General features: G+C 53.8%; 1 protein-coding gene across 1 annotated transcript in view; it reads left to right on the forward strand.

Moving 5' to 3' along the window:
• The first annotated feature begins 3609 nt into the window (after positions 1 to 3609).
• Positions 3610 to 20243, forward strand: part of LOC147724885 (forkhead box protein H1-like) — a 69311-nt gene continuing 52677 nt past the window's right edge. Inside the window, exon 1 of the mRNA XM_086967081.1 lies at positions 3610 to 3942. Within this exon, the coding sequence (XP_086823207.1) occupies positions 3610 to 3942 (333 nt within the window). The remainder of the gene's footprint in view (positions 3943 to 20243) is intronic.

Below are 20243 nucleotides of genomic sequence, written 5' to 3' on the forward strand. Positions count from 1 at the left end.
CTTTTTTGATGCGGTGTCTGTTAAAGTGCTGAAAACAACTGCACACCTCACCCTCACTCACCCTCAACCCCTCACCCTCACCCACCCCCAACCCCTCACCCCCTCACCCTCACTCACTCACCCTCACTCACCCTCACTCACCCTCACTCACCCTCACTCACCCTCACTCACCCTCACTCACTCACCCTCACTCACTCACCCTCACTCACTCACCCTCACTCACTCACCCTCACTCACTCACCCTCACTCACCCTCAACCCCAACCCCTCACTCACCCTCAACCCCAACCCCTCAATCACCCTCACTCACCCTCAACCCCTCAGCCTCACCCTCACCCACCCTCAAAAACTCACCCTCACTCACCCTCAACACCTCACCCTCACTCACCCTCAACCCCTCACCCCCTCACCCTCAACCTCGAACACTCCCCCTCAAACCTCACCCTCACTCACCCTCACTCACCCCCTCACCCTCACTCACCCTCACTCACCCTCACTCACCCTCACTCACCCTCACTCACCCTCAACCCCTCACCCTCAACCCCTCACTCACCCTCACTCACCCTCACCCTCAACACCTCAGCCTCACCCTCACTCACCCTCAACCCCTCACCCTCACTCACCCTCACTCACCCTCAACCTCATGCTAAAGATTTACAAAAAAACCCATAAACAATTCTAAAAGCACTAACTCTAATGCTGCGAGACCTATTGCATTTCTAATGCTTGTTTTGCTAGTCATGCTATTGAGTTTGTCTAACAATGCAGACAATGTTGCTGGACACGAACATCCAGTTAAACCTAAAAGGTCAAAGGTCAGTCCTTGGATCGCAGCACCTGCTTAGAGCCAGCCTGGCATGTGCTAAGCTCTCAAAATTATGTTTTGAGGAATGAGGGCAGGACATGCCCCCCCCCCCCCCCCAGGGTCTTAATCACATCGGTCACAACTGAGGTCTTCAGCAGTCTGCTCTAACACCGCCCGCCATTATTGGCTGTTAGCAAACAGCATTCTGGGACTCGTAGTTTTCTCTTCACAACTAGAAGTATGACATAAGAATCACAGCATGCTGCTGGGTAAGAAACGGGGCTTGTATAAGGTGCGACACCTGGCTTTGGGGCACCTCAGTTGACCAACCAAGACGACCTACGGGAATTTAAACATATACATGTCACCGCTATGTGACTATCTTGTGCCAGTAAGTAAGATATTACACACAGCAGTTACTTGAAGAAAGGTAACCACACACAATATAAAAAAGTGGTTTATACACCGATTTGGACCTGAATTTGTTTTTTTCTAAGCGCTTTATTTAATGGCTTTTACGTTATTGAATTACTTCGTGCTAGTGTGTCGACTTTGGAATCAGCCATCCATTTTAAATGCCGACATGAGGTTATTGTAAATGAGCATTGCAAAATGTGGTTCTGGAAGATGGTAATTTCAGGAAGGACAGTAAACTGCGGGAGGGGGGTATAATTACCGCCCCGCCCCCCTTCACTCCATCAGTCATCCCCGTCAGCCCCCCACTCGCCAGCCTCCCTCCACGCTGCAGTGTGACATTGCTCGAGAGCTATCGCCTTTTCCAGATAACACAGCGCCCATTTGTTCAGGATTCAGGGGTGACAGCTGCTGCCTCTGGGGGCCCAATCGCTGCATTTTCCTCCTGTGACTTGCCCGCCTTTACTGTATTTTACAAGCCACGGATCTGATCAGTCAATAAACACAGCATTTTTGTTTACTTCTGTTTGTTTTTTGTATGGCGTTTGCAGGGTTATTTGGTCCTCCGTGCCGCATAATTCGAGAAGCACAGGTAACGGAAAACCCCTGTAAAGTGGTTTGAGGCCTGTCATTATGACGTTGAAAGCAGTGTTGCACAGTGAACCGTGAAATATTGCCATGTTTCACGGTTCGCTGTGCTATACGGGATTTTATACAACTGCATTTTGAAAATGGAACATGCAACGTATGACATTTTGTATGTGGTGTGTAAGGGGTATAATTTTAATATTGCATCACTGCTGATAAACATGTCCAGCCAGCAGCATACTTACTCATTTTGTTTAGATAATACCTACGTGTTGGCAGGGGTTTCAGAGCACTGTAGGCTAATTCCATGTCAAGAGGTCGCTGCTGCCTGGTCCCCGACTTTCCTTTCACATCTCATTACACGCATATGTGAAGCTCTAATGGCTTTGAATAAAATACAAGTCCCAGAATGCACCGATGTGGCAAATAAAAGTAAGTTAGAAAACAAAAGTTTTCCCGCATTGGAACCCCTAATGATCCTGATTATTGTAGATCTATTCACAGGTTTCTTGGCCGCCCTCTCCATTTCTGCCAGGTTTCTATGCCTCCTCGCTGCCCCCACCCAGGGGTTCTTTCTTCCAGGGAGGGTTTCCAGGCGCCCCCACGCCGAGACTGACTCCTGATAAGAGGCAGAGTCCTTTCTACACAGAGAAGGTCGAGCTAATGCCAGCACAAACAAGATGGCGACCCCCTGCAGGGCACCCCTTCATGTCTTTGCACCCCCTTCCCAAATCCCTGGGTAAATCCCCCCCAGATCCCGGATTTGTGGTGTAATCTGCTGCCTGCACCCTTTGTTTGCCTTTATTTTCGTGTTGTTCCACCTCGACACAAACAGTGTGTGTTGTTTCCCTTGGTGTTTGCCCTGTCCACAGAGAGGCCTAGAGAGCATCTGTCTCCATCCCTGGCTGGGCTGCCCCACCCCCTGCCCCGACGCCCCCTCCTCCAATCAAGGCGCTTGATGCCCAGCGCTTAACCTGGCCATCACGGGGCGCTTTCCAGATCCAAAGGCGTTGTTTATCCAACAAGCCCCCACCCCTGCGTGCCACCAATCTATGATTCCAGTTGTGGGGTCATCAGCATAACAAAGCCCCGGGGAAGCTGCAGCATGAGGGGGCTTCCTTCAACATATCCCAACATCCTTAGCAAGCACGACCCAACCTTCGGAGAGGCCGGACCTGGAACAGGTCTGGAGCAGCCGGGACGACTGAGAGGCCAAGCATAGTAAGGGCCAGGCAACCCGGACTAGCAGCGGCTGAAGCCTAGCTTAAAACGCCAGCAGCAAAGGCGTAGAACTGGACTCAGCCGCAGCGCTATGAAGCGCCCCAGCAACATGGAGCAGCAGAGGCCTGGCTTCAGCAGCAAGGGCTCAGTCCGGGACTGAGCAGCAGCGTTTACCAGCATCCCTTCGACCCAGCAGGGGATTAGCACCCCGCACCACGTTGTGACCGCATACATTCAACCAAACAGTAGTGGCTAGCGCCATGAAGCCAGCAGCACCGGGACCTGCAGAGGCGCCGCACCCTGGATAAAGCAGTAGCAGAAGGTTAGCGCCATGAAGCCAGCAGCGCGGGGACCCGCAAAGACGTAACACCCTGGACCAATCAGTAATCCAGCGCCCTGCGGCAAATCGTGGCAGATGTATAGCGCCATGAAGCCATGAGAGGCCTAACGCCTTGGACCGAACAGTGACCTTGCACCCTGGAGCAAGCAGCGGCACCGGTCCCTGGCACCCTGGACGAATCGGGACTTTAGTTCCCTGGGCCCAGAACTCCACCCGGGGCACAGACCTGGCCCCCGGGCATCATGGGACCAGTAGCAGCCCAGGGCAGGGACTCCGGCGTGCCCAATGGGCCCTACCCCGGACACACTCTGCCCCCAGAGGCCGGGGGCTCCCCCCACACCGTGTGCAATGGAGTGGACCAGGCCCCAACAGAGGTCCTGGAGTCCGAGAAGGAGACTCCGGGGAGAGGGGGCTCCGGGGCGGAAGGGGACCCCGCCCGGGGGGAGCAGGCCCAGAAGGAGAAGGTCAAACGGAAGAAGAACTACCGGCGCCACGCCAAGCCCCCCTACTCCTACCTGGCCCTGATCGCGCTGGTGATCCGGAACTCCCCGGAGAAGAGGCTGACGCTGTCCCAGGTAAGATGCCCCCTCCACTGGGCTCACTGCATGCTAACACCACCAACCCCGCTTCCGGGGTCACACAGGCTGCCATGGCCAACTCTCACCCCTTCCAGGGCACTGTCATCAGGACACCGCTTTTCTTTACGAAACCCTTGTTTTCAGGCCAGCCTACACGGACTACAACTCCCAGAATCCTGTTGTGAAGCGAACGCCAAGTACTGGTAACAGTACCCTGGTGATAGTAGCGATGCGCCCCTCTCTTCCCAAGACACAGAGGGGCAGATTTACAAGCCCCTTGCGCCACTTTTGTATCACTTTCCCCACGTTAACAGTGACGCAAAAGTGGCGCAAGGGGCTTGCAAATCGGCCCCAGAGTTAATTGTGCAACAGGAATCAGTGTCCATACAGTCCACCCTCCTCCCTTGGGTCTCAGGGATCACAACGCAGTGCCTGCACCCAATCACAGCGCTCCGCTACCCAACACACCCCACTTTTTAACACGGCCATATCTTTTCCAAGACACCCTTTAATGGCACTTCTTTGGAAACAAGTCCGTGCCTCTAAGTACGGGGGAGTTGGTTCACACAGAGCCTCTGCCCCGCTCCCGCCAGGCCTCGGGGTTACCTCCTATCCCTTGAACGTGAACCCTATCTGACGAAGAATGCGCTCCTCTTTTCAGCGTCGCTCTTCACGTTAAGAGGCGGAGCTGGCAACGAACATTCTCGTACTGAACACGAGCGCGTTCTGCGTTTTGGGCCACTTGGGGTAACGCGATGTCAGTTCAAACTCTTACCTATAACTACTTTCCGCAATGCGAATGAAAAAACCCGGTTCCCAGTAGCACGGAAAGTAGAAGGTTGCGGGGCTGCAACACCCCCAGATATTGGGGAAGACTCCAAAAAAGATGTGACATAAAACCACATTTTCAGGCGTGTGTTTGTTCAAAGGGCTGCAGTAAAAGTGAAACAACTTTCTCAGAGTCAGCAGGCGGGGTGTTGTTTGGCTACCAGATCTGATTGAATGTGGACATTTTGTAACTTTGGCGGAGTGAGCCTTTGGCACAACAGATTGAAATGTGGAATAAGGCATTACATGTATTAAAACAGACAGAAGCCTTGCGAAGCATGCTGGGACCTGTAGTTTTCCTTTACTTGCGCCGAGTATAGATCCATCCATAGTGGCTCGCATGCGTGTTGCCTGTGACCGAACGTCACTCTCGTGACGTAGGACCAGCTCACACCTGTGCTGCCCGGCAACTGCTTGACAATGATAAAGCTAGTCCTTGCAACCCCTACAGAGTTCTAGATAACAAGCAAACCTAGAAGTGGGGGCTACATAACTGCCACCTTCGATGTGACACATTAAAACTGCCGACTTTGGTGCTGGAGACCAGGGTTCGAGCCTCGGCGTCGCGTCCACATCCTGTGATTCTTGGCAAATCACGTAACCTCCCCGTGCCTGCCTGAATGTGTAATTTAAATACGGTGCTCATGTAAAGCGCTCCAATACCTTCGGGTCGAGGTCGCACTATATAAATATGCTAAACAAGTTTTAAAACAATCAGTCGGGCTTTCAGTCAACGCTACTTTGCATTCTGGGACTAGTAGTTTCACTGTCACTCATAAGCTAAGTTTACTTTCCTGGGCGGCCCGTTTGTATTGAATGGTCGAGCTGGGCTTTCAAGTCCGAGAATCCTGTTGGGTAAAAGCCAAAAGGGGCAGGGGGTGTCGCGTGAGATCATGACAACGCATGACATGGCAGCTCTGGCGAACGGCGATCCGCCTGCACATGTGTGATCCTCTGCTCATTTGCTCGCTTGAATTTCCAGGGACCCCAGCTTTCCCCTTCCTCTTCAGTCTTAATTGAATACATTCGCCCCCCCCCCCCCCGCCTTTTCACTAGGAAGCAGTGTCTGTCCCAACTACTTGTACGCGAGAGGAGGTTTAATGGATTGTAGCTCAAAATATGAAAGCGCGTTTGAAGCACATCCTGGAAAGGTTCTTGACCCACCCTCGATTGTCACAAACCTGTCTTCAGTGCCCATAGGACGGTGTCTGGAGCCCGCCCCAGCCCCTCCATCACATGCCACATACATGTCTTCGGTGCCCATAGGACGGTGTCTGGAGCCAGCCCCCTCCATCACATGCCACAGACATGTCCTCAGTGCCCTTAGGACGGTGTCTGGAGCCAGCCCCTCCATCACATGCCACAGACATGTCTTTAGTGCCCATAGGACGGTGTCTGGAGCCGGCCCCAGCCCCTCCATCACATGCCACAGACATGTCTTTAGTGCCCATAGGACGGTGTCTGGAGCCGGCCCCAGCCCCTCCATCACATGCCACAGACATGTCCTCAGTGCCCTTAGGACGGTGTCTGGAGCCAGCCCCTCCATCACATGCCACAGACATGTCTTCAGTGCCCATAGGACGGTGTCTAAAGCCTGCCCCAGCCCCTCCATCACATGCCACAAACATGTCCTCAGTGCCCATAGGACGGTGTCTGGAGCCAGCCCCTCCATCACATGCCACATACATGTCCTCTGTGCCCATAGGACGGTGTCTGGAGTCGGCCCCAGCCCGTCCATCACATGATACAGACATGTCTTCAGTGCCCATAGGACGGTGTCTGGGGCCGGCCCCAGCTCTTCCATCCCATGCCACAGACATGTCCTCAGTGCCCATAGGACGGTGTCTGGAGCCCGCCCCAGCCCCTCCATCACAAGCCACAGACATGTCTTCGGTGCCCATAGGACGGTGTGTAAAGCCCGCCCCAGCCCCTCCATCACATGCCACAAACATGTCCTCAGTGCCCATAGGACGGTGTCTGGAGCCAGCCCCTCCATCACATGCCACATACATGTCCTCTGTGCCCATAGGACGGTGTCTGGAGTCGGCCCCAGCCCGTCCATCACATGCTACAGACATGCCCTCAGTGCCCATAGGACGGTGTCTGGAGCCAGCCCGTCCATCACATGCTACAGACATGTCCTCAGTGCCCATAGGACGGTGTCTGGAGCCCGCCCCAGCCCCTCCATCACATGCCACAGACATGTCTTTAGTGCCCATAGGACGGTGTCTGGAGCCGGCCCCAGCCCCTCCATCACATGCCACAGACATGTCCTCAGTGCCCTTAGGACGGTGTCTGGAGCCAGCCCCTCCATCACATGCCACAGACATGTCTTTAGTGCCCATAGGACGGTGTCTGGAGCCGGCCCCAGCCCCTCCATCACATGCCACAGACATGTCTTTAGTGCCCATAGGACGGTGTCTGGAGCCGGCCCCAGCCCCTCCATCACATGCCACAGACATGTCTTCAGTGCCCATAGGACGGTGTCTAAAGCCCGCCCCAGCCCCTCCATCACATGCCACAAACATGTCCTCAGTGCCCATAGGACGGTGTCTGGAGCCAGCCCCTCCATCACATGCCACATACATGTCCTCTGTGCCCATAGGACGGTGTCTGGAGTCGGCCCCAGCCCGTCCATCACATGATACAGACATGTCTTCAGTGCCCATAGGACGGTGTCTGGGGCCGGCCCCAGCTCTTCCATCCCATGCCACAGACATGTCCTCAGTGCCCATAGGACGGTGTCTGGAGCCCGCCCCAGCCCCTCCATCACAAGCCACAGACATGTCTTCGGTGCCCATAGGACGGTGTGTAAAGCCCGCTCCAGCCCCTCCATCACATGCCACAAACATGTCCTCAGTGCCCATAGGACGGTGTCTGGAGCCAGCCCCTCCATCACATGCCACATACATGTCCTCTGTGCCCATAGGACGGTGTCTGGAGTCGGCCCCAGCCCGTCCATCACATGCTACAGACATGCCCTCAGTGCCCATAGGACGGTGTCTGGAGCCAGCCCGTCCATCACATGCTACAGACATGTCCTCAGTGCCCATAGGACGGTGTCTGGAGCCCGCCCCAGCCCCTCCATCACATGCCACAGACATGTCTTCGGTGCCCATAGGACGGTGTCTGGAGCCAGCCCCCTCCATCACATGCCACAGACATGTCCTCAGTGCCCTTAGGACGGTGTCCGGCCCCAGCCCCTCCATCACATGCCACAGACATGTCTTTAGTGCCCATAGGACGGTGTCTGGAGCCGGCCCCAGCCCCTCCATCACATGCCACAGACATGTCTTCAGTGCCCATAGGACGGTGTCTAAAGCCCGCCCCAGCCCCTCCATCACATGCCACAAACATGTCCTCAGTGCCCATAGGACGGTGTCTGGAGCCAGCCCCTCCATCACATGCCACATACATGTCCTCTGTGCCCATAGGACGGTGTCTGGAGTCGGCCCCAGCCCGTCCATCACATGATACAGACATGTCTTCAGTGCCCATAGGACGGTGTCTGGGGCCGGCCCCAGCTCTTCCATCCCATGCCACAGACATGTCCTCAGTGCCCATAGGACGGTGTCTGGAGCCCGCCCCAGCCCCTCCATCAGAAGCCACAGACATGTCTTCGGTGCCCATAGGACGGTGTGTAAAGCCCGCCCCAGCCCCTCCATCACATGCCACAAACATGTCCTCAGTGCCCATAGGACGGTGTCTGGAGCCAGCCCCTCCATCACATGCCACATACATGTCCTCTGTGCCCATAGGACGGTGTCTGGAGTCGGCCCCAGCCCGTCCATCACATGCTACAGACATGCCCTCAGTGCCCATAGGACGGTGTCTGGAGCCAGCCCGTCCATCACATGCTACAGACATGTCCTCAGTGCCCATAGGACGGTGTCTGGAGCCAGCCCGTCCATCACATGCTACAGACATGTCCTCAGTGCCCATAGGACGGTGTCTGGAGCCAGCCCGTCCATCACATGCCACAGACATGTCCTCTGTGCCCATAGGACGGTGTCTGGAGCCGGCCCCAGCCCCTCCACCACATGCCACAGACATATCTTCAGTGCCCTTAGGACGGTGTCTGGAGCCAGCCCCTCCATCACATGCCACATACATGTCCTCTGTGCCCATAGGACGGTGTCTGGAGTCGGCCCCAGCCCGTCCATCACATGATACAGACATGTCCTCAGTGCCCATAGGACGGTGTCTGGAGCCAGCCCGTCCATCACATGCCACAGACATGTCCTCTGTGCCCATAGGACGGTGTCTGGAGCCGGCCCCAGCCCCTCCACCACATGCCACAGACATGTCTTCAGTGCCCATAGGACGGTGTCTGGAGCCGGCCCCCTCCATTACATGCCACAGACATGTCCTCTGTGCCCATAGGACGGTGTCTGGAGCCGGCCCCAGCCCCTTCACCACATGCCACAGACATGTCCTCAGTGCCCATAGGACGGTGTCTGGAGCCGGACCCAGCCCCTCTGTCACATGCCACAGACATGTCCTCAGTGCCCATAGGACGGTGTCTGGAGCCAGCCCCTCCATCACATGCCACAGACATGTCCTCTGTGCCCTTAGGACGGTGTCTGGAGCCGGCCCCAGCCCCTCCACCACATGCCACAGACATGTCTTCAGTGCCCATAGGACGGTGTCTGGAGCCGGCCCCCTCCATCACATGCCACAGACATGTCCTCAGTGCCCATAGGACGGTGTCTGGAGCCAGCCCCAGCCCCTCCACCACATGCCACAGACATGTCTTCAGTGCCCATAGGACGGTGTCTGGAGCCGGCCCCCTCCATCACATGCTACAGACATGTCCTCTGTGCCCATAGGACGGTGTCTGGAGCCAGCCCCAGCCCCTCCACCACATGCCACAGACATGTCCTCAGTGCCCATAGGACGGTGTCTGGAGCCGGCCCCCTCCATCACATGCCACAGACATGTCCTCAGTGCCCATAGGACGGTGTCTGGAGCCAGCCCCAGCCCCTCCACCACATGCCACAGACATGTCTTCAGTGCCCATAGGACGGTGTCTGGAGCCGGCCCCCTCCATCACATGCCACAGACATGTCCTCTGTGCCCATAGGACGGTGTCTGGAGCCGGCCCCAGCCCCTCCACCACATGCCACAGACATGTCCTCAGTGCCCATAGGACGGTGTCTGGAGCCGGCCCCAGCCCCTCTGTCACATGCCACAGACATGTCCTCCGTGCCCATAGGACGGTGTCTGGAGCCAGCCCCTCCATCACATGCCACAGACATGTCCTCTGTGCCCTTAGGACGGTGTCTGGAGCCGGCCCCAGCCCCTCCATCTCATCCCACTGGCTCTGTCTTTGTCTCTGAAGTACAAGGTGAGCGGCGCCCATTGTGGTGCAGTATACCCCCCCCCCCCCCCCCCCACCCACCTCTAATGAGCGGCTACTAATGCCCGCCCTCCCTCCCTCCACCTGCTGCGGGCAGCAGTATCCAGGTTTGGTAATTGCTGTGTGGAATTGGGGTTGGAGGGATGGTCAGGAAGGGTAAATGGCCTCGGGGTGGCCATTACTTATTTGCGATTTTAAGGCCCCTCCCTGACCCCACCTCGAGGTTTGGCCCACAGTAATATTCTGTTTTTGAAAGCGCGCCATGTGGGATGTTCCAATTGCAGACCCTGGGCGAATGGAATGCGGAGCTGGCGGCACGTTAAAATCAGCCGCAGGCGCATTAACACATTGCCGTAATCTACACCACCCAACAGGACCAGCTCTAGGGCGGTGCGATGCGTGACACCGCACCAGGCGCTGACTTGGGGCGGGGGTCACCAAAAGACACTGTTGCACACGACGACACCAAAGTTAAAGCCTGCCCTGCCACCGACTTACCTCATGTTCTTCCAACGGTAATTGTAGCGCTTACTACCGTCAAGGAGTCATTGTAACAACATCCATTACACATTCACACCACCTTGCAGTAGATGGCGCTCTAACATAAGGAATAGTATAGTTTACTATTCCAACACCACCTCTGCTGTTGGTAGGCTGGAGTTGGAATAGTAAATTATACATTCCTAATGTTACGGCGCCATCTAGTGCAAGTCGATGTAATGGCATTGCGTGGTAACCATGCGGTCGTTGTAACAGCCACGTTGTGAAGACACCCGATGTAATGACTCTCCTATTAGTCATATCCCACATACACGCCCACATTGGCAACTGAGTCCTTCGTGTGTTGCTTTATCACATAAATAAATAAAAGAGGTGGGATGTTTGTAGGCACAAGGAATCTCGTGCAAACTTTAGCACACTATAAAAAGCAGACATTTGTTGGGAAAAACAATTAGAATCAGTTTAATGTAACTTAGTTAAAAAATGCTTTAGCTCAGAAATAAAAGAAACCTTCAGATGATATGTTGCCTATCTTGTACCAACGGTCTGCAAAAAACTTTTGGGCATAAATAGCTCCTTCCTGAGGATCAGTATGGCTTTTTAGACAAAGTATATGAAGTAAAACCCAGACTTTGTTTTCCTTTTTAGGTCTCTGCTAGCGTAGGCTGCGCTTGCGCAGTCTCGCTGGTGAGATTTTATTACGTCTCGGCTAGCGTAGGCTGCTCTTGCGAGTTTTTATGTTTCTAGTAGTTGGGCTTAATCCGCCCCTCTTCTCCATTGGCTGGCATCCTAAACGGCGGCCAGCCATTGGAGAAGAGATTTGTTTGTCAATTTACGCCCCGTCCTTTTCAGATTGAGGGGCGTGTTTTTTTTCGTTTCTTTCTCTCCTCCTCCAGCCAATGGAGAAGAGGGGAGAAAGAAAAACATGCCCCCCAGTCTGAAAAGGGCGGGGCTTAGAGCAAATGGCGAGTGCTTGTTACTTATCGCTTCTGAGACAGCCTGAGACTGTGCGACCATCGAGCGCGCTGTATTTATTTTGATAAGCCTGCTTTAAGGTATTCTTTATGATAATTATTCATACTTCTGGCGGCAGAGGAATGTGACTCAAAGCACATACAAGACCACGCAATTGCAGCTTTAACACACATTCAGCCGGTTTCACAGAGAGCGGAACGGCTTTGTGTGTTTTAGGATTCTAAAAAATGTCGCGATAAACTCTGTCCAGCCGCATCGTTTTATTTCAAAGTACTTTATAATGTAAGCCGGTTTTGCACGGTAGCGAAGCTTCCCGATTTCAAAATGGAGGCAGCCTTGAAGCCCCGCCTGACCTCGCGCCTGACAATGGCGTAATGAATTTAAATTGGACGTCCCAGTCATTAGGACGAGGTCTCCAGCCTCGGTGACCTCAGGCTGCAGTGGGAGCCCAGTCATGGCAGTTTTTGTTGCCAACGTGTCCTTTCTTTCCTACACTCCAATCTAAATAATGCGGCTTCGTCTCTGATTCTCTTCCTTTGTGGATACACTGAAGGTTGTTGTAGTAGAGTGCAGAGGGCCGTTTTTTTTTTACAAGGAGTCATAAAATTCAATGTCTAAAATGTGGGAAATCGTTTTTCAGGCTAAATGCATCCTAGCATACAAACGTAGGAGCAAATGGTCTCTAAGACAAAATAACGCCAGTCATTGGTGAGGTAAGGTGCCAATGTCAATTCTTCTGCCTCAGGCTTTTCAGTCCTGTGAGCAAAATGAAAGACAGAGTAATTGCCCGAATTGGTAGCCTCAGCCTAAGGAGTAAAAATATGTTTGGGTGCAGACATAATCGAGAATGAAGGCTTGATTTCAACATACGAGAACACTTCATAGGCTCCTAGCCTCTGTTCCCTGGTTGTGCTAGTTTTTCTTGCCTCTGTTCCCTGGTTGTGCTAGTTTTTCTTGCCTCTGTTCCCTGGTTGTGCTAGTTTTTCTTGCCTCTGTTCCCTGGTTGTGCTTGCTTTTCTTGTCTCTGTTCCCTGGTTGTTTTAGTTGCCTCTGTTCCCTGGTTGTGCTCGCTTTTCTTGCCTCTGCCTCCTGGTTGTGCTAGTTTTTCTTGCCTCTGTTCCCTGGTTCTGCTGGCTTTTCTTGCCTCTGTTCCCTTGTTGTACTCGTTTTTCTTGCCCCTGTTACCTGGTTGTACTCGTTTTTTAGGTCTCGCCTGTCGATGCGCATGCGCATCGAGCAAGCGAGACTATGGGGGCTTATCCACTCTTTATCCAACTTGCAAGGAATCGTGGCGATTCCTTGCAGTGCCCGTGACTTTTAAGCTCAATGCGCATGCGCATTGAGCTTAAAAGCGTGTGCACATCAGTTCCCTCAGCAGCACTCCAGGCCCCTGCTGCTTTCACACCTCCCCGCTCCGCCCCCTCCCCTGCCCGCCGTGTCGCATTTCTCCTCCCCCCTCCCCTTATCTGCCTTCCCTCCGTCTGTTCCCTCTCCCCGCTCCACCCCCTCCCCTGCCCCCTCCCCTTCTCTCTCTTCCCTCCGTCTTGCTTCTCCAGCACACCCGGCCTCACTTCTCCTCCCCCTAATTACACTTCTTTCACTGCCGCCAGGCTGCTGTCACTTAATCTCCCCACTGCCCCACCCCCATTAGTGTCCTAACTACACTTCCAAGTCTCGCTACCTCGCCGCCTCCTCTCTATCCCTCTCTCTCCGTTCTTTTCCCATCTCTCCGTCCTCCCCTCTCCTTTTCTCAATATTCTTCTTTTCATACTTGTTTTTGCAGTAATCTGGTACATCTTTTGATTTTCGGCACTATCTCGACTCGTGTAGCTCGTGTTCCTCTGCCCATTTGTGCTTCCAGTATATTCCGTCATAGCCTACTCTCCTGTTCGAGCTTGCTTTAGGAAATTCCTGTCGCTTCCACACGGATCACAAGATGTTTTATCCAGGTTAGAGCTGTGCTGGAGACCTTCGCTCACAGCAGATTGCGGTTACCAGACCCTCGCCTCGACTGCAAGATGTCTCTGCAGAAGAGAAATGTAACTGCGAACATGAGTCTGTCTGTTGCAGACAGTCCTGCAAGATACCACCAGGCTGGATTACTTGCCATCATAGTCCATTCCTAGGGACACAGTTACTCTGTTTACTAACTTCTCCCTTTTATTCCGCGATGTAAAGCTTTGAAACTCTCCATAGTTTCCTTCAATAGATAACTGTACACACAACTGTGGAAGCTATGGGTGTCGTCAGCTCGCAGTGCTCGCCAGAGTATCTCATTCCGGTATTTTCAGATAACAGAGCTTCCCCGTCGCTGGGCAGTCTGAGCAAGAAGCTCTCTGCGGTTCGGGCATGCAGATGTATATTGCCACATACATTGAGGTCCGATGCTGCCATGCTCCTTCTAGGTGTCTCTGGTACAGGATCCGCTCCTGACTGCGGGGATGCTTTTCAGTGCCTCGAAGTATACTTTGAACAGTGGCCTTCATGCAGGTTATTGTGCTCCGACTCCCCCTGGCTCCTATCCAGGCAGAGAAGCAGACAGGCCCACCTTCAGCCAATTCTACTACTTGGTGATAGCACGCACAGTGGCCTGCTGGCTGTTGTTGCCCCTTATCTTGAAGTGTCCCTGTTGTCTTTGTACTGTTGCAGCAAAGAGTACACGCAACCAGAAGATGCAGTCTAACCCGCCCCCATAATCTCTGTCTCCTACTGCGAAAACTCTCTAAGGAAGAGTTTTTTTTCATTACCTTTTGCTTACATAAAAGCCTGTTTGGCTCAGACACTTCGTGCAGTTAATTACATCATCAGCACCAATGTCAATTTGTTCTGTCGGGATTCCTAATTTAAAAAAAGTTGAAATGACGCAGCGTCTTTCCTCAAAAATAATTTGGAGCTAGCACTTGCAGGTGGGGGTAAAATGTTAGCACTCCGCAGCTTACAATAAACAGTGCGTCCTGCTTCTCCGCTAAACTCCCTCACCCTCACTCACCCTCACTCACCCTCACCCTCACTCACCCTCACTCACCCTCACCCTCACTCACCCTCACTCACCCTCACTCACCCTCACTCACCCTCACTCACCCTCACTCACCCTCACTCACCCTCACTCACCCTCACTCACCCTCACTCACCCTCACTCACCCTCACTCACCCTCACCCTCACTCACCCTCACTCACCCTCAACCCCTCATCCTCACTCACCCTCACTCACCCTCAACCCCTCACCCTCAGTCACCGTCACCCTCACTCACCCTCAACCCCTCACCCTCAACCCCTCACTCACCCTCACTCACCCTCACTCACCCTCACTCACCCTCACTCGCCCTCACTCGCCCTCACTCGCCCTCACTCGCCCTCACTCGCCCTCACTCGCCCTCACTCGCCCTCACTCGCCCTCACTCGCCCTCACTCGCCCTCACTCGCCCTCACTCGCCCTCACTCACCCTCACTCACCCTCACCCTCACTCACCCTCACTCACCCTCACTCACCCTCACCCTCAACCCCTCACCCTCACTCACCCTCACCCTCACTCACCCTCAACCCCTCACCCTCACTCACCCTCAACCCCTCGCTCACCCTCAACCCCTCGCTCACTCTCACTCTCACTCACCCTCAACCCCTCAGCCTCACCCTCACTCACCCTCACTCACCCTCAACCCCTCACCCTTGACCCCTCACCCTTGACCCCTCACCCCCTCACCCTCACTCACCCTCACTCACCCTCACTCACCCTCACTCACACTCGACCCCTCACCCTCACCCTCACTCACCCTCACTCACCCTCACTCACCCTCACTCACCCTCACTCACCCTCGCTCACCCTCGCTCACCCTCGCTCACCCTCGCTCACCCTCACTCACCCTCACTCACCCTCACTCACCCTCACTCACCCTCACTCACCCTCACTCACCCTCACTCACCCTCACTCACCCTCACTCACCCTCACTCACCCTCACTCACCCTCAACCCCACTCACCCTCAACCCCACTCACCCTCAACCCCACTCACCCTCAACCCCTCACCCTCAGTCACCCTCACCCTCAGTCACCCTCACCCTCAGTCACCCTCACCCTCACTCACCCTCAACCCCTCACCCTCAACCCCTCACCCTCAATCCCTCACCCTCAACCCCTCACCCTCAACCCCTCACCCTCAACCCCTCACCCTCAATCCCTCACCCTCACCCTCACTCACCCTCAATCCCTCACCCACCCTCACCCTCACCCTCAACCCCTCACCCACCCTCACTCACCCTCACTCACCCTCACTCACCCTCACTCACCCTCACTCACCCTCACTCGCCCTCACTCGCCCTCACTCGCCCTCACTCGCCCTCACTCGCCCTCACTCGCCCTCACTCGCCCTCACTCGCCCTCACTCGCCCTCACTCGCCCTCACTCGCCCTCACTCGCCCTCACTCGCCCTCACTCGCCCTCACTCGCCCTCACTCACCCTCACCCTCACTCTCACCCTCACTCACCCTCACTCACCCTCACTCACCCTCACTCACCCTCACTCACCCTCACTCACCCTCACTCACCCTCACTCACCCTCACTCACCCTCACTCACCCTCACTCACCCTCACTCACCCTCACTCACCCTCACTCACCCTCACTCACCCTCACTCACTCACCCTCACTCACTCACCCTCACTCACTCACCCTCACTCACTCACCCTCACCCTCACTCACCCTCACCCTCACTCTCACTCACCCTCACTCACCCTCACTCACCCTCACTCACCCACCCTCACTCACCCTCACTCACCCTCACCCACCCTCACTCACCCTCACCCTCACCCTCACTCACCCTCACTCACCCTCACCCTCACTCACCCTCACTCACCCTCAACCCCTCACCCTCACTCACCCTCTCACCCTCACTCACCCTCAACCCCTCACCCTCACCCTCACTCACCCTCAACCCCTCACCCTCACCCTCACTCACCCCTCACCCTCACCCTCACCCTCACTCACCGTCAACCCCTCACCCTCACCCTCACTCACCCTCAACCCCTCACCCTCACTCACCCTCAACCCCTCACCCTCACCCTCACTCACCCTCAACCCCTCACCCTCACCCTCACTCACCCTCAACCCCTCACCCTCAACCCCTCACCCTCAACCCCTCACCCTCAACCCCTCACCCTCAACCCCTCACCCTCAATCACCCTCAACCCCTCACCCTCACCCTCACTCACCCTCACTCACCCTCAACCCCTCACCCTCACTCACCCTCACTCACCCTCACTCACCCTCACTCACCCTCACTCACCCTCAACCCCTCACCCTCACTCACCCTCAACCCCTCACCCTCCCTCACCCTCACTCACCCTCACCCTCAACCCCTCACCCTCCCTCACCCTCACTCACCCTCACCCTCACTCACCCTCACCCTCACTCACCCTCACTCACCCTCACCCTCACTCACTCACCCTCACTCACCCTCACTCACCCTCACTCACCCTCACTCACCCTCACTCGCCCTCACTCGCCCTCACTCGCCCTCACTCGCCCTCACTCGCCCTCACTCGCCCTCACTCGCCCTCACTCGCCCTCACTCGCCCTCACTCGCCCTCACTCACTCACCCTCACTCACTCACCCTCACTCACTCACCCTCACTCACTCACTCACCCTCACTCACTCACTCACTCACCCTCACTCACTCACTCACCCTCACTCACTCACTCACTCACCCTCACTCACTCACCCTCACTCACTCACCCTCACTCACTCACTCACCCTCACTCACTCACCCTCACTCACTCACCCTCACTCACTCACCCTCACTCACTCACTCACCCTCACTCACTCACTCACTCACCCTCACTCACCCTCACTCACCCTCACTCCCCCTCACTCCCCCTCACTCCCCCTCACTCCACCCACCCTCCCTCAACCCCTCACCCTCAACCCCTCACCCTCACTCACCCTCAACCCCTCACCCTCAACCCCTCACCCTCACTCACCCTCAACCCCTCACCCTCACTCACCCTCAACCCCTCACCCTCACTCACCCTCAACCCCTCACCCTCACTCACCCTCAACCCCTCACCCTCACTCACCCTCAACCCCTCACTCACCCTCAACCCCTCACTCACCCTCAACCCCTCACTCACCCTCAACCCCTCAGCCTCACCCTCAACCCCTCACTCACCCTCAACCCCTCAGCCTCACCCTCACTCACCCTCACTCACCCTCAACCCCTCAGCCTCACCCTCACCCTCACTCACCCTCAACCCCTCACCCTCACTCACCCTCAACCCCTCACCCTCACTCACCCTCAACCCCTCACCCTCACTCACCCTCAACCCCTCACCCTCACTCACCCTCAACCCCTCACCCTCACTCACCCTCAACCCCTCACCCTCACTCACCCTCAACCCCTCACCCTCACTCACCCTCAACCCCTCACCCTCACTCACCCTCAACCCCTCACCCTCACTCACCCTCGACCCCTCACCCTCGACCCCTCCCCCTCACCCTCACTCACCCTCACTCACCCTCAACCCCTCACCCTCAACCCCTCACCCTCACAACACATATTGTGTTACAATAGGTGTCACATTTGCGAAAGATAAAACTATTGGCATTGTAAATAACAAAGCTATTAATTCGCTATTTTCAAAATAAGCACATAAATAAATGTGTCCTTTACAATACCAATAGCTCAAACTTTCCTAATGCGAGACCTATTGCATTGCTGTGCTTCTCTCCCCTGCTGCACTCTCCTGCTCTCTAGGGATGTGGCCTAACGACCAGAGCTGCCATCTAAGTCACGTAAATACAAAACATGTTGCATTCCAAATGCTATAGGTGTCACATTCGCGAAAGTTATAACTATTGGCATTGTAAATGACAAAGCCATCAATTTAGCAATTTTAAAAACCAACAAATAAATAAAATATGTCATTTACAAGACCAATAACTCCAACTTTTCTAATGCGAGACCTATTGCATTTCCAATGCTTGTCTTGCCCCTGTTACCTGATTGAGCTCGTTTTTCTTGCCTCTGTTCCATGGTTGTGCTCGCTTTTCTTGCCTCTGTTCCCTGATTGTGCACGTGAAAGAATATAATCATGTAAAACAGTTGATTGGTCTTAGCTGGAGACAGTTCTGACAATACAAAGTGCTTGTACGTCAATTCGAGATATAAAACAAATAACAAAACTAGGTATAGAATATCAGCACTTCACTTCAATTACTTTAGGGCTAGCGTGTATGGGGCGTTCTGTGTGTGTGTGACTGTGTTGTGTGTGCAAATGCAATAGGTCTCACATTTGCGAGAGATTAAGCTATTACTCTCTACTACTCTCTAATGCTTACCTATTGCCTTTGTAAATGACAATACCATATATTTATCGGTATAAAATTTACAATAAATGGAAAAAAATGACATTTGTAATGCCAATAGCTCTAACTTTAACAAAGACGAGACCATTGCATTGTAAATGCTTGTTGACGTTGTAGCTTTAATTCTGCTCTGTGTTCTGCCTTTCACTGTGGCTTCTGGCTCCTCAGAAGGCATTGTGACATTAGAACTCCACTGTAACAAATTATTACACTTGAGCAGCAACTTCATTTGTTATTACAGGTGAGTAGATGAGTCACATGTAATAAGGAAATTAGAGAACCATTTTTATACAGGGATTGCAGGATCCCATGTATTATAATTAGGGCTTCTGGTTTCATGATATATAATCTATTACCTACTGGCGGTCGCCAGTAGGTAGTTATAGTTAGGATTGTTTTCCATAGGAAATCCTCAACATTCTATTTGGAATAACTTTGGCCCTGGTGGATGAGTCTTTGCGAATTTCTCAAAGAAGATGGCTAGGTCCGCTGCGCTCCTTCCCTGAAAGTTTGGGGGGGATTGGTCAAGTGGGGGCTGAGATATAAGGGGGGTCCCAAAACGTGTTTTCTCCATGTTATTTTCCATAGGACCTTTAGACTCGGCTACAGTTCGAACGGGTGAATGAATTTATAAGAAATTTGCCAAAACTGTAGAGTCTTGTTCGCAGATTACGCTTTTTTTGGAATGGTGTAAATCCGTTCAGTAGTTGTTGAGAAAATTAAAGTTAAAGCCAATTATATATCTATAGGCGCGCACGCGTGCGCGCACTCAAGCGGCTGCGCGTGAGCGGAATTTTTTTTTGCTGCGTGACGTCTGTTAACGTTCGATTCGAAGGAAATCAGGAAGTTTTGTCCGCCATTTTGTCACTGCGAGTAAATATATTGTTCATTTCAAAGCGTTGAAACATGGAAAGGGGAGAAGGTAGAGATTGTCTTGCTGCGTAGCTTTTCTCGGGGTGTGCAGTAAGGCCCTTAAATGCAAAAAGATATAATTTTTCCCCGAAAAAAAAATACGGGGTGCGCGCACCCGGTCGCGCACACCTATTTACAAGAGTGTGAAAATGAAGGTAAATCAGAAGTTTGAGTGCTTAGATATAAGGTGGCTCTGAAAAGAGCCCTTGTGTTAATTGAGTGTTTTCTGCATTTATAAGTAAGTACCGATGCAGAGTCTGATGTTGCAGAGGAAGATTCTGTTTCCCTCATTCGTGAAATGAACACCGTCTCTCCTATAGACGTCTTGCATGTGGTATCGCAAGTTGTTGTGGTAAATAGAACCCATG

This window comes from Lissotriton vulgaris, chromosome 4_1 (genome assembly GCF_964263255.1).
Source record: "Lissotriton vulgaris chromosome 4_1, aLisVul1.2, whole genome shotgun sequence".
In the NCBI taxonomy this organism is placed as follows: Eukaryota; Metazoa; Chordata; class Amphibia; order Caudata; family Salamandridae; genus Lissotriton; species Lissotriton vulgaris.